This window comes from Podarcis gaigeae, assembly GCF_964106915.1.
Source record: "Podarcis gaigeae genome assembly, chromosome: 5".
NCBI lineage: Eukaryota > Metazoa > Chordata > Lepidosauria > Squamata > Lacertidae > Podarcis > Podarcis gaigeae.
Window position 1 is genome coordinate 20,688,888 of NC_139681.1, and position 14,958 is coordinate 20,703,845.

A 14,958-nucleotide genomic window follows, 5' to 3' on the forward strand; every position below is an offset into this window, starting at 1 on the left:
TGATTTCCTTAAGAATGGATAGGTTTGATCTTCTTGCAGTCCATGGGACTCTCAAGAGTCTCCTCCAGCACCATAATTCAAAAGCATCAATTCTTCGGCGATCAGCCTTCTTTATGGTCCAACTCTCACTTCCATACATCACTACTGGGAAAACCATAGCTTTTACTATATGGACCTTTGTTGGCAAGGTTATGTCTCTGCTTTTTAAGATGCTGTCTAGATTTGTCATTGCTTTCCTCCCAAGAAGCAGGCGTCTTTTAATTTCGTGACTGCTGTCACCATCTGCAGTGATCATGGAACCCAAGAAAGTAAAATTTCTCACTGCTTCCATTTCTTCCCCTTCTATTTGCCAGGAGGTGATGGGCCCAGTGGCCATGATCTTAGTTTATTTGATGTTGAGCTTCAGACCATATTTTGTGCTTTCCTCTTTCACCCTCATTAAAAGATTCTTTAATTCCTCCTCACTTTCTGCCATCAAGGTTGTGTCATCTGCATATCTGAGGTTGTTGATATTTCTTCTGGCAATCTTAATTCCAGCTTGGGATTCATCCAGCCCAGCCTTTCGCATGATGAATTCTGCATATAAGTTAAATAAGCAGGGAGACAATATACAGCCTTGTCATACTCCTTTCCCAATTTTGAACCAATCAGTGTTCCATATCCAGTTCTAACTGTAGCTTCTTGTCCCACATAGAGATTTCTCAGGAGACAGATGAGGTGATCAGGCACTCCCATTTCTTCAAGAACTTGCCATAGTTTGCTGTGGTCGACACAGTCAAGGGCTTTTGCATAGTCAATAAAGCAGAAGTAGATGCCTTTCTGGAACTCTCTAGCTTTCTCCATAATCCAGCGCATGTTTGCAATTTGGTCTCTGGTTCCTCTGCCCCTTCAAAATCCAGCTTGCATTTCTGGGAGTTCTCGGTCCACATACTGCTTAAGCCTGCCTTGTAGAATTTTTAGCATAACCTTGCTAGCGTGTGAAATGAGTGCAATTGTGCAGTAGTTGGAGTATTCTTTGGCACTGCCCTTCTTTCAAATCGAAGCAGGGCATAGGCTAATAGAGTTCTGCCAAGAGAACAAGCTGGTCATCACAAACACTCTTTTCCAGCAACACAAGAGACTACTCTACACATAGACATCACCAGATGGGCAGCATCAAAATCAGATTTATTATATTATCTGCAGCCAAAGATGGAGAAGCTCTATACAGTCAGCAAAAACAAGACCTGGAGCTGACTGTGGCTCAGATCATCAGCTTCTTATAGCAAAATTCCAGCTTAAACTGAAGAAAGTAGGAAAAACTACTGGGCCGGTAAGATACAATCTAAATCAAATCCCTTACGAATACACAGTAGAAGTGAGGAACAGGTTTAAGGATTTAGATTTGGTGGGCAGAGTGCCTGAAGAACTATGGATGGAGGCTTGTAACATTATACAAGAGGCAGCAACGAAAACCATCCCAATGAAAAGGAAATGCAAGAAAGCAAAGTGGCTGTCCAACGAGGCCTTACAAATAGCGGGGGAGAGAAGGCAAGCAAAATGCGAGGGAGATAGTGAAAGATACAGGAAATTGAATGCTTGGTCTTTAGCATTAATCTAATCATTGCACGGCACATCAGCTCAGCACTGACACATCATTCTCTATTGTTGAGAACATAATTTCTTGGTTTTAGGAATTTCATTCATATTCTGAGTTGGGGCGGGGTGTCTGCCTGGATGATATCTGTGAATCCCTTCCAGGCCTGTGATCCTTTGTCCAGTAAATCCAATCAAAAAGGCTGTGCAGCCCGCCCAGTCCCTTTGTCAAGATAATGGCTTTGGCTGCTAGGTACGTACCACAATTTAGCATAAACGAAGAAGTTGCCCTGTGCCATAGAACAAATGGGTAGACCTTTTCCCCTCAGGCCTTCACCCCACCCCCCTCACCTAGCTGCTATGTAGGAAAAGTATCTGTGTATGTGCGAGAGAGAGATACCCTTCAACATTTCTCCAGTGGAAATAGGGACGTCCTATTCAATAATAATAACAATAATAATAATTTTATGTGCTGCCCATCTGACTGGGTTTCCCCAGCCACTCTGAGAAGCTTCCAACATATAGAAAAACATAGCAAAAGTATACAAGGCTGCCTTCAGATATCTTCTAAAGGTTGTATAGTTACTTATCTCCTTGGCTCGAGGGTCACATAACTCCACACCCTCCAACATTTCTCCAATGAAAATAGAGACGTCCTAAGGAAAAGTGGGACATTCCAGGATCAAATCAGAAGCCAGGACGGACTCTGTAAATGTGGGACTGTCCCTGGAAAATATGGAGACTGGGGGGTCTGGTGTTGGTGTGTGAGAGAGAGGGAGGGAGAGAAGCTAGCTAGAATCTGTAGAGAGACATGCCTTGTCTTACTCTGTGCTGGACCTTTGCCTCCCCTGACAACCTAAAAGGGAAGCAAGGTCTAGGGTGGGTGTTGTAATACCACCCATCTTACATGCAGGTTGTATATATGTATAAATAAAACCATATATACTAAAGACACAATAGTCTCTGCTGACTTGCACTCCAAGGTAACCAGACTTCTGGGACACCTGGATTCTTTCACTACTCAGAGACTGAGGTGGCATTTAACAATATGTCTAATGTACATTCAGAGTTCAATTCCCAACAGCCCCAGACAGTTTGGCTGATGGTTGGGGGTGACAGGAGTTTGGAGGGCCATGAGTTTTCCTAAACCTGAATGAGCCCAATGGCACAGACACTGCAAAACAACTCGCTGTATAAGTCACATGTCCAAGAAGAACTGGCCTGCATAACGATGCATATAACTACCTAATGAGAACCATGTGTCATGAAGGGAGGGGGCACTGGGAGGCCTCCCTGAAGAGCCAAGTCTGTTCAAGCACAATACGGCTTGTACTACGCTGAGACATCCTGCCAGCAGCGAGTGAGTCAGCCTTCTGAAAAAAATGTCTTTGGGGGTTTTCGGTGCCAATATCTGGTGCTAAGTATTGTTTGCCGAAGCTGAGAAAAGCTACACTGGTTCCAGGCCTGCCCTTCAGGGCTGCTTGAAGAAAGGTGGGGCTTTGTAGTGACAAAGTGGGGTCTGTTTTCTGTTTTTAAAAGAGAAGTTGGTTAAATTTCCCAAACTGAGCCCAAAGTTGAAGGCTGTGTAACATACATGCTTCCTTTCTGTTCTGTGACCATATGCCACCAGCTGCCTGTTTCCACTTCAGTAGGACAAATACTGAAGTAGTTTAGAGATGGATCCCCTAGATCAGGCTTTCCCAAACTTGGGTCTCCAGCTGTCTTTGGACTACAACTCCCATCATCCCTAGCTAGCAGGACCAGTAGCCAGGGATGATGGGAACTGTATTCCAAAACCTGCTGGAGACCCAAGTTTGGGAAAACCTGTTCCAGATGCCCAACATTTTCTTCCTGAGAAGGCACCTGAATCACATTGGTGATGTAACCCTTGAAAAATAGTTTCTTTGGAAGGTCCAGTCACAGCAGAGAAGGGTGGACATGCATTCGCAACATATCCGATGTGCATAACACGGATGGGGTATGTTTTATAGGTTCCAAGATCAGGAAGTGCCCGTAGTCAATATGTGCTTGCATTTTTGTGGTACTTTTCATTGACATTTGGGCAATAGTTTGATATAGAAACGGAGGTGAAGTGAGAATACCTGGGTTGGTCCAAAGTCAGCTAGCAGCAGACTTCGCATCGAATACACGTCAAATCTTCCTCTATTTCAAAGAAGCCAGTAGCTGCTAATGTTGTGAGTGCAGCTGCCCTCCTAACCCTGCCATCGTTGCTGCTTACCTGGACTTGGCAGGGACGGAGCAGTGGCAAAGCTGGAGCTGTGCAAGTAAATGGGTGGGACCACTGCCACTAATTTGGAGTTCCCACAAAGCCCTGATCTTGACGCTGCCCCACCCTAGACCCATCCAGGTAAGTAGCAGCAACACTGGTGTCAGGAGGGCAGCTCCACCCCACTGCAGTCACCACTGCTACATTTCAAGCTTATTGGAACTTAAGGTAAAGGACCATTAGGTCCAGTCGTGGCCGACTCTGGGGTTGCGGCGCTCATCTCGCTTTATTGGCCGAGGGAGGCGGTGTACAGCTTCCGGGTCGTGTGACCAGCATGACTAAGCTGCTTCTGGTGAACCAGAGCAGTGCATGGAAACGCCGTTTACCTTCCCGCTGGAGCAGTTCCTATTTATCTACTTGCAATTTTGATGTCCTTTCGAACTGCTAGGTTGGCAGGAGCAGGGACCGAACAATGGGAGCTCACCCCGTCGCGGGGATTCAAACCACTGACCTTCTGATCGGCAAGTCCTAGACTCTGTGGTTTAACCCACAGTGCCACCCGTGTCACTTATTGGAACTTACTTGGGAGTAAATCAAGTACCGTATTGGCCCGAATATAAGCCGCACCCGCAAATAAGCTGCACCTTTAAAAGTCAAGACTTATTTGCTGGTGCAAGCTGCCTCCTGGCACTGCTGCCCTGAATGAGGGATGGCTGGCTCTCGGCACCCTGCTTCCCAAGCCAGCGCCCAGTTTCTAGCATGCTGGGTGCCTGCCTCCTGGCACTACTGCCTCCCAGCACTCCTGGCACTACCTCCCCAAGCCAGGGTCAGGGGAGGCTTTGGCGCTGCGGGCAGGCTGTGCACCATTGCCCCGCACCCCCGATGGCCCTCCTGGGCAGCTGTTTCAGCAGCGAGACCGTAAGGGTAAGCCACACTTAACTTTTCACAATCCGAATTTGGGGTGAAAGTGCGCCATATATGTGGGCCAATACAGTGTAAGATTGAGTTAGAGACACTGGCCAGGTGTTACCAAACTGTACAACTAAAGAAAATAACCTGGGGGGGAGACGACAGCTTTGCCTCCTTGCTTTCTGGGAAATGACCTAAAAGTAAATCCCAAAATAAAACAGCCAAACAGTTAGTTGATTCCCTGGCTGACAGGCTGCTGAAAGACTTACTCCAGATTTAATTTCCCTTTTCTGTTGGTTCAGTCCATCCAGAGTAAGAGTTCTGGAGTGGCACTAAGCTGGTCGTGAAGCTTGCTTTTAAACGCAGAGTGAACTGTGATTCAAAGCTAAGTCGGTCTAATTGGACACAGCTGGAAGAAGGGGAAAGGGATTTAGATCAATAGGAGTCTAGAACAGCCTAAGAGACTTTGAATGTTTAAGCTTGCAGCTACTTACACTGATTGGAAAGGAAAGAAGTTTAGGTATTCCATTTTGACATCCCTGATGGATTGTGTAAGGCAGAGGTTTTCAACATTTTTTAGTCCACAGCTCCCCTGACTAACTACATTATTTCTGTGACACCCCTGTGGGGCTCAGAAACTGTTATGTCACACCCCTTGCCTGCAGAGCTGGCAGCCTCTCACTCTTTTTCGAACACCTTCCCTTGGGGAGTCTTGCCTCAGCCTCCTCTCCAATCCCACTCCTGGTCAGCTGCCTCCCCTACGTCAGAGAGGTGCCCTCTACAGTTGTTGGGGAAATATACTCATTTTATTTCATATCCATGAGCTTTAAGCCCACAGTTCAGTGACACCCTTGGCTCCAAGTTAAACCAAGAGAGTTTGCTGCTTGGGAACCGTCCCAGAGGTATTTTTCCTCTGAAAAGATAGGTACCTTAAGATGCTTGTAACAATGAACTACATTCCTTGATTTTTGTCTTTTTCCTGCCCTGCTACTAGTCCCTGTCCTGAGTTTAGCTACGGTACCTGGAACAACACAAGATTTTTAAAAATGTATTTTTAAGTGCCCTGTACCAATTGAAAACCTTCTCCCATCATGTTTTGTGCTTGAACAGTGTGGCAGCACTGACAGGGGAAATAGGGACATTCCAAGATCATACCAGAAGCTTTCGTCATTCCAGGACTGTCCCTGGAAAATCGAGACACTTGGAGGGTGTGCAGGTGGTAGTATTTAGTCCCATGCTGTGAAAAGCTTCAGAGGCTGATTTGTACTTGTGTAGGCTGGACTGCATCCCCCCCCCCCCCGAATGGCTGGCAGCCATATCTGGACCTCCTACACTGCTTTCTGTTCCTGCCTAAAGTTGATCATTGTCTCCAGAGACCACCACTTCTGGATTTGAATGTTGTCCCAGATTACGGGCATCATGCCTTTCCCCTTTGGGGAGTCATCTCAGCCTGGCCTGCTCCTTCAGACATGAATCCTGGCCTACATTTGGGGCCCCGCATTTGGCTTCACCTTTCGGTGCCTGTTCAATCTCTCTGTCCCCTGATCTTGTCGACCCTGATCCTCTCAAGGCCACTTACACACTTACTCTTAGCAGCCCGCAGAGATTCGCAGATCAGAAAGCAAGCTGGCCCGGTTATCTTTCACAGTTGGTGCTGTAACCATTTAGGTGGAGGAGGACATTATGAGGACACTTCTACATGCCTTTATCTCATTGGAAAATCACGGTGTTTGATAAAGTGGAAGCGTCTTTTGCTGTGCTGAAGGCTTTGGTAATAACTGGCCACAGGGGTCATTCATTGTCAAAGGAACAGACAGGAGAATCACACGAGAAAGCTTAGCAGGATCAGGCTTTAAATAGCCAGCGTCCTCTCAGTGTGTCTGCAAACACACCCCTTCCTTGTGAAATGTAGAAGCAAAGCAAAGAACCAGCCATACTATGAGATGGTCCATATGGCACCTGAACTGAGTAATATATGTGCAAGCAATTTACTGAAATATGCAGTGAAACATCTGCAGGGGAAAGCTAATGTGGGTTATAGCAGTTAGAATACCAAGGTAGGACAAGGGAGAGTTGGGTTCAAATCCCTGCCCAGTCACGAAGCTCACTGATATTTACATCGGGGTTGGGAAACTTCAAGCCCTGTGGCCAGATGAGGTCCTCCAGCTCACTTGTGATCCTCTCCATGCCACACCCATTTCCCCAGCCACACTTTTAATCTGGTTGGAATGTTTCCTTGAATTTTGATAACTAGTTTGAGAATGTTTTTCTTAGCTACCTGGGGCACACAGACGGGAAACGTCAGAGAGAATAGGAATGTGTTCTAACTTGAGGGTTACTCCCAGTAAGTTGATCTGGTTCTCAAAAACTTTTGCAGTTGAATAAGAAGATATTAAACCCAAGAAAGCATATAGCTCATACCAGCGTCCAACCATTTATCTATCCCTAGACTGCTGTGATCTCTTAGTGGGACAAAGTACAAATGTGTGAGTCTGCTGTGTAATATTATTGGTTGTGCAGAATGGGCTTCTTTCTCTTTAGCTTGGCACTTAATGAAGATCTTCATTAGAGCTGGGCAATATATCAACATTGTGATATAACACCAGCTAAACATCACAATATACCGATATATCACAATGTCTGAAAAAAGAATGGAGCTATGTAGAGGCATTGGCTGGCTTCACATTTTTCCCAAATCATGGTTTCTGCATAGCAGACGCAGACACACACACACACACACACACACACACACACACTTCACGATATATTGCCAGGTCAAAAATTATGAAACCAATATTATGGTGTGGACTTCAAGCTGGCTTTGGACAATATATCAATATATCGCCCAGCCCTAGTCCTCATTAATGATATCTGAGACCAGTGACTACTCCAAGCCACTGAAGCTTGTATCCAACCCCAACTGGTTGTAAGCTTGGAAATATAGTTTGAATGAATGCAGGCAGAAGTTAGAATACAAATTGAGTTGAGAGCTTGCAGAAGCTGTTGCCAAGAGATTTCCGGGTGGCAGAAGTAGCTTGCCAAGATCTTGGGGTGCTTCACTGCTTTTGGTACAGGATTACTACTGCTTGCATTCATGTATGCTTCTTTCTCATCTGTTGTGCACCTGTATGTTTTGTAAACAAACAGCTTATTCCAAAAAGCACCACAAGACTCCAGTACCTTTGCCATACAAAGGAGGCCAATGCTATAAAGTTGAAACTGTATCAGTAAAGGGAGTGTGAATGGATAAACTATAGACTTAGCCAAACAACTGGGCAATATGTACAAGCAATTGCCTGGCAGAAGTTCATTTGGGATGGATGGAGGTGGAGGCCAGACTGAAGTTCGTTTTTTGGGCATCAATAGAAAGTGCACCAGGATAATCTGACACCAACCAATAATAGTATTAGTAACAAAGGAAGGATGCTGAATTTCCTGAGGCGGCATATAAAGGAAAAGGGCAGTGAGAAAGTCCAGATTAATTCTTTAGCAAAGACTGTCCTGGTTGTGGAGAGGATTTGAGCAGGATTACAGTGCAGAGAGAGCAGGGTCAGCATTAGGGAAATATTCTGAAAGTCTATTGTTTGTTTTCCAACTGTCCCAAGAGATTAAAAAGAAAAATCGTTTGTTACTAGACATACTGAAACCAAGACTTATATTGTTTATATATAATGGTGGTGTAACACTGTCTCCTGAAAGAATTAAGAAAGGCAAATCTGGTCAGTTAAAGGCATGAAGAACAGGATAAGAGGATTTCCCAGCAGCAATAGAGTATGACAGGTGGGAATGAAAGGAAGGCCAGTACAGTAATAGCTCCTTTACCCTTTATCTACTGTTAAGAAGATGAACAGCTCTGACTATGGCTAGTTAATTTTAAACCAAGGATGGCAACTCAGCACCTTCCAGATTCAGCTCAGTCAGTATCACCATATTAGTGAAACAATGTTTGTCAAAAATAATGACCTAAAACTTTCTTGGGGGTCTTTGCATTTTTCTCTAGAAAAATGGAAACTTGAAGGAAACTTGGGTCAAGACAGACAACGTGTAGAAGCACCTACCATCTCCCCAGATGTTGAAAGGGGCTGAGCAAGTTTGTCTCCTCCTCGATCTCTGTGTCCTCTTCTCATTTTTTTCCCCTTTGCGGAGCAATGAGAGACAGAGCTAATCAACAAGAGCTGCAGCACAGAGATATGGCCTAAGTAAGATTTCATGGTTTGCTGCATGAATATGACAGTGTTAGCTCTTTGTGTCCTTACATTCTCTGAGATCTATAAGCCGATTTGTGTGCAGTCTGTTACCAAATTATAACCCTGTTCCAAGAACGGTTAAACTTTGCGACTTTTTGTGAATTTAAGAATGATTTCTCTTATTTTGCAATTAACCGTGGCTGGGCTGTTTTCTCCAACGCTCAGTTCTTCATGGTAGTGTGGGAAGCTGTTGTGCCGACATTCCTTAAATTTGCTCCTCAAAAGCACTGGTAAGCATACATTGGAAGTGCAAAGTCTGAACCCTTCCGCTCATCCCATTTCCTAGAAAGAGACACTTTGCAGCTTTGCAACAAGCCACAATATCGTTCTTCAGCTCAGCAGTGAACATCTAAAGCTTTAAACATTCAGCTAACTGAATGCCAGCGAAGTATAATCCAGGGCCTGACTCAAATTGACAGGGACAGGTTGGCCTGTGAAATAATCTCTTTAAATAGTAGCAGCCAATCCTCAAAGTCGTTTCTTTGTCCCATCCTGAGTGGGAGGACGTCTTTCAGCAGCCTGTTCGCCAGGCAGACTGCTTTGCTGCCCTTCCTGACAGTATTTGGAAAGGCAAGTTTCGCTCATTGGCTGGGACTCCTACCTTTCAATAACAACCAAGGCATTGCTATGAATTTTGCTGCACAATTTCTCTACTCCAGGGTTTTTAAGAACCGAACTCCCAGGGAACGCTTCAGAGAAGAAGAAGAATATGACCCTTTCTGGCAAAGGTTGGAGAATGTTGCCATGTGACGTAGACCTAGAGTGTTGATTTCTCCCCCTTAGGAATTATGGAAAGTCCTAGGTTTGTGTCTGGGGCCAAGCCACTGGCCGTCACCTCCTCTGGATCCTTCCTGCCTCCTTATGGTGCAGTAGTTGGAGTATTGCTTCACTTCTTTGTTTATTTCATTGCCGTGCTTTATAGGTAATGATGACGATTATATGTTCTTCTACTTTATCTGTTCCTCATTCCCAAGTAACTGCAGTCTGTGTGTTTATTTTCAAACAGTGGGCAAAAACCATTAACTCTTGAATAAATTGCTAGAATTCAAGGCGCCATCAGGAATTACGTAGATGTGTGTTATTGTGCCTACAAATTAATTCTTGTGGATTTGCTTTAAATCTCTGGATCTTTTTACCTCTTGCTGTAAAGATTCTGTTTAAAATGAGCGGCAACAGCCCAACAGAAATATCAGTAAATGGTACTTATCCCATAGGTTGTATTCAGTTTTAGATGCATTCCTTTAGCTGTTGTCATGATCACATTAGAAGTATATTTTGACGGGAATTTATGGATTTGCTTAAAGCTAATTGTATTACAGCAGTGTCCTGAGTCTTCAGTTGAGCTTAAGAAGCCTTGTGGAATGTTCAAGACATTTATTTGTCTCCCAGACTTCAAGTCCAAAGACCTGAGCCAACAAAAAGTTAGGATAATGCATAAACATTTGAAAGGTCAAATCCCAACTTTCCTTGTAATGTGCATGGAGCTAGAAGCAGTGCAATTGAAGATGCTCTCATGTAAGCCAATCAAATTGCCATTATGTAATGGATGCTTCCACACTAGAACCATTTAGCACTGCTGAGGCATTAGCTGGAAGAATTAAAACTAGATGCACATAGCATTTAATACAGTGTCAAATTATCTAGCAACGCCCATTCCCACTGCCAAAATCCTTCCTTCCGTAATGTCTATTCACAAGTAAATTGCATCCAGCCAAGGTCCCCCTGGTAACTTCAACTGACGTTTATAGTTTTTTGGATCAGTATTACTGCCTATTATTATTTAGTAGTATTATACTAATATAGTATATCACTCAGAGCACCTCACATTCATTCAGACTGTACAGTGTGATAATTACAAGAGTAAAATGATAGACATTATTTTAAGATCAATAAAATCTAAAAGAGCAAAATTAGTTGAAAAACAGCAGGGATGACAAAAAGCAGTTGAAATAAAATACAGCATCATTTCTGTATTTAAAATAAGAACATAAGAAGAGCCAGCTGGATCAGGCCAATGGCCTATTTAGCCCAGCATCCTGTTCTCACAGAGGCCAACCAGATGCCTGTGAGAAGCTTACAAGCAGGACCCGAGGACAACAACACTCTCCCTTCCTGCTGCTTCCAGCAACTGGTATTCAAAAGCATATTGCCTCAAACAGTGAATGTGGATCACGGTCATCGTGGCTAGTGGCCACTGATAACTTTATCCTCTATGAATTTGTCTAATCTTCTTTTAAAGCCATCCAAATTGGTGGCCACCACTGTCTCCTGTGGGAGCAAATTTCAGTTTTAAGTATGCACTGTGGGAAGAATGAATCTTCCAATGGACACCTTCATTGGATAACCCTGAGTTCTAGTGCTATGAAAAGGAAAAGCTTTTCTCTGTCCAGATTCTCTCCACAATGTATAATTTTATACACGTCTATCATGTTTCCTCTTTCTCACCTAATATTGATGATGATGAAGAATTAGTAATTAAATATCCCCACTGACACACAGGAACTAACATCGGACAATTCTCAGGAACAGAAATGGACGTGGGGGGAGAGGTTATTCAATGGGAAATTGATCACTAATCCCTTGGTTTGGATAGGAAGCACTAAAATAGTCTAGATTTGCAATGGGGAACTGTGTTATTTAAAGGCACAGGAGACAATAGTACTAGTGATGAATAACAAATTGCCCGTTACTTGTTCTTTTCACGTACACACAAAAAGGCACACAAAAAATGGGGGAAAGCCTCAATATCAGGTCTGCTCCAAGAAGATTACGGGCCTCCCCATCCCTTCTTGTGTGTAAGTGCAAAATATCACTTTTTCCTATAACAAAGGTAAATAAAAATGGTAGGAAACAAGTAATTAAAGTCCAAAATAGAATCTGACTGAGTCTATATAAAACTAGAATCTTCCTTGCTTTATATCTTGTTGATCGGAGCTCAGAGATTACTAGCATTGGCATTGGCATCGGTCTTGTCTCGAGAGACAATGGAGTGCGCCTCCAGGGGTGAAGTGAAACCGCTGGAGAATCACAGCACCTGCTGTGGCTACAGAGACCAGTAATGCATAACTGCTGCCCCCTGCATTGTTTTTTGCTGCATTAGCAGTGATCTTTCCAGGACACAAGCCTGGGCAGTGTGTATTGGGGTCATGGGCTGCCCAGTCTGCAAGACCCTCTCTCAGCCTTGCTGATGTGGTCCAAAGGAAAGCAGAGCAATACATTTGGCACCAGCTTGGCTGCAGGAGTAGCCAGGAGGAGGCGTACAAGGCACCATCCAACCATCTTAGGGACTTCACTCTGGATTTGTGTAGGGTTTGCTCCTTAGCCTTTTCTTCTCCTAAAGATATCCTGCAAGGCAGTGGGTAGATTACTAATGAATAGCCTGTTAATTGCCCCTCAAATAACCTCTTGTAAGTCCGGTACTTTTGAGTACACATTATAAGAGAATCTTGCTGGATATGATAGTGCTATATTAAATGCTTATATGAAATCTTCATTTTAATTTAACTTTCAGCTAGTTATTAAAAAGCAATGTCCCTCAGCAGTACTAAAGGGGGCTCTGATGTGGAAGCAAACTTGGTATCTGACAGACTGTTATAGGACTTTAGCATCTCTCCCATTCTGCCAGGAGCAGGAGGGCTGGCTGCTAATGTATTGATTTCTTTCACTCCTTTATTGCCTTTCGTACCCATGTGCCTTTTCTGTGTTTTCTTCCTCAGCTTTGCAAAGAAGCTATTTGCAAAAAAGTAGGTTTTAAAATCGCATTGCATGTTTTACTAATCCCACTAAAAATGAAATGGGGAAAAAAAACAGGCATGTCTCCAAGTCTCACAGTTCTATTATGCATGCATACTTAACAAACAAAGAAACAAAGAAACAAAAAATCCCCTCAAACATGCACCGGAAACAGTGAGACTTACATCTGAATTAAATGCATAGGATTTTGTTTTAGTGTACTGGGATTATACATAAACTCAATTACTAATTAATAAAGTTGACTATCCATTATACTTCCAGTTTGTTAATTAAAAACCTTTCACCAGGATTATGCATCTACTAACAAGGCCTTTAAGCAATAACCTCAGTTTGAAAAGATCCTCGGTGAACTCTTAAGTTGCTTTTGTCTGGGCCTTCTGAAAAAGCGGAACAGGGTGATTTCACCCTGTGACATTGCTCTAGGCAGAGCTTTGTCTAGAGCAGGAGTGGGCAGGCTTGTGGGATCTACTTTGGGGTTTTTTACTAGAACCTTCAGATCCAGAGTCAAGAGCATTCTACATCCCAAAACGTAGAACATATCATTTTGAAATCCCAACATATTAAAAAAAACACATCCATGGCCTGATAGTCTACTTTGTATTCTGCATAGAACTACAGTAGACACATTTACTGCTGTCTCTTGAGTTTCCTTGCTGTTTGGTCCCACTAGAGTAGTTTATTAATGTAGCCATGTGTGCTGTGTATATGTATGATATAACACTGAATTTTACTACGTTAGACTAACATGGCTATCCTTCTGGAATCCATCATGTTTGCGTGTTGAGGTCCCCAAGACACCCCCCAGTAAAACACAAGTGACACATTATTTTTGTTTAAGGTTTTTGGCATAATTTTGGCCACAACTCTATTAAATTACAAGCAATGTGAATGGTTACTTAGGCATGGGTTGCGACTATCTGACCCCGCACAGGGACAGTCTGACATTCACACGCCTGCAAAGTCAGAAAAGGGTAAGACAGCCGGGGAGAGAGACGGGACTGGGAACCATGCCTCACCTCTCCCCAAATGCTCCTGGGGGCTCTTGTGTGGCCCTAGCCCCTTGACAGGGTTCGGACAAAAGTATGGCAAGCCCCTGGGTTCCTTTAGTGGAAAACCCTTGCAGCAGCAGCACTTTTGGAAGGGCAGGCACAGCCAAATCCATACCCCTCCACCAACCAATTCTCAAACCAATGCCTAACCGCAACCTTACAAGTTGTGACAATTTGCTACGCACTAGGCAAAAACCAAATGGCATCAGCCAAATGGACAAAATTCCTACCAGGCCCCTGGCCCAAAAGCAGACAATCCCATGACAGGCATCGCAAGGTCAAGCAAACAGCCTAAAATGGGGAGGGAGGGTGGGTGATCCAATGCACGTAGCGAAAAGAGGAAGCTCAACGCTGCTTGCAGGGCATTTAAAGACTAGGGCTGTCAATCAAAAAATGGCAACATATAATTCTCCCCAGCAACAGCCAGCCCTCTGCTAATGGTGGCCAAACTCTTTCCGGCCCAGCAACAGTGGGGTGTCTTGTTAGCCCCCACGGCAACGCAAAGGAGACCATGCTTTGTGGAAATGTGACTAGAGTGGTACCCACTCAAGGCCTTCTCCAGAGCTGACAGCAGCAGTTAGAAGACTCAGATAGGGCTCACCAGAAGCATCATGGCTGCTTTTTTATTGGACTTGCTTTATTTTGCATTTCCTTTTATTATTGAGTTTAAAAATTCCATTGAAATTTGCAAGTACTGTTCCTTGGCCCTGCATGATTTGCAGAGGAGTGGCAAGTGTGACAAGAACGCTCAACCTTTCCCTATCACCCATTTTCTGCATGCCACACCCTCCCATCACATCTCAAATATGGGTTTGGAACAGAGGCTGGGGAGAAGTAACTGTGGTATGTCTGTGTGCAGTGGTTGCACCTTCCACTTACTCCAACTTAGATGCATGTTGCACCCTTCTGGCACTAACTTGAATGGGAGGAGAAGTAGCAAGGCTTTCAAGATACAACGGCCAAGCAAAACACACAAGTCAGAATATGTGGTTCCTGGAGTATCTGATGCAGAGGAAGCTAATCCACAAACTGGCAAGCTGATCTACAACTCATATTTAAAATGAACGGGGCATCTCTTGCTACTGCTTGTAAAATGTGCATTTAACTTGCAGCTTGTGATGATGGTTGACATCACCGTTGCTACTCCACCCCCGGAACACAGTCATTGCATGGTTGTCTGTCATCTTGCAATCAAACT

General features: G+C 44.0%; 2 protein-coding genes across 12 annotated transcripts in view; one reads left to right on the forward strand and one right to left on the reverse strand.

The window, feature by feature from the left end:
- PLAC9 (placenta associated 9) overlaps positions 1–14,958 on the reverse strand; it is a 52,597-nt gene that overhangs the window by 21,222 nt on the left and 16,417 nt on the right. The gene's annotated exons all lie outside the window — the stretch shown is intronic.
- The window catches only part of SRR (serine racemase), a 30,599-nt gene continuing 24,719 nt past the window's right edge, over positions 9,079–14,958 (forward strand). Inside the window, exons 1-3 of one of the 10 annotated variants that reach the window (XM_083740452.1) lie at positions 9,099–9,188; positions 9,742–9,880; positions 12,675–12,701. In XM_083740452.1, the coding sequence (XP_083596578.1) occupies positions 9,747–9,880; positions 12,675–12,701 (161 nt within the window). In that variant the 5' untranslated portion in view covers positions 9,099–9,188; positions 9,742–9,746. Of the gene's footprint in view, positions 9,189–9,414; positions 9,881–12,674; positions 12,702–14,958 lie in introns of those variants that run through there. The other 9 variants (XM_083740451.1, XM_083740458.1, XM_083740455.1 and 6 more) reach the window with 9 other exon arrangements.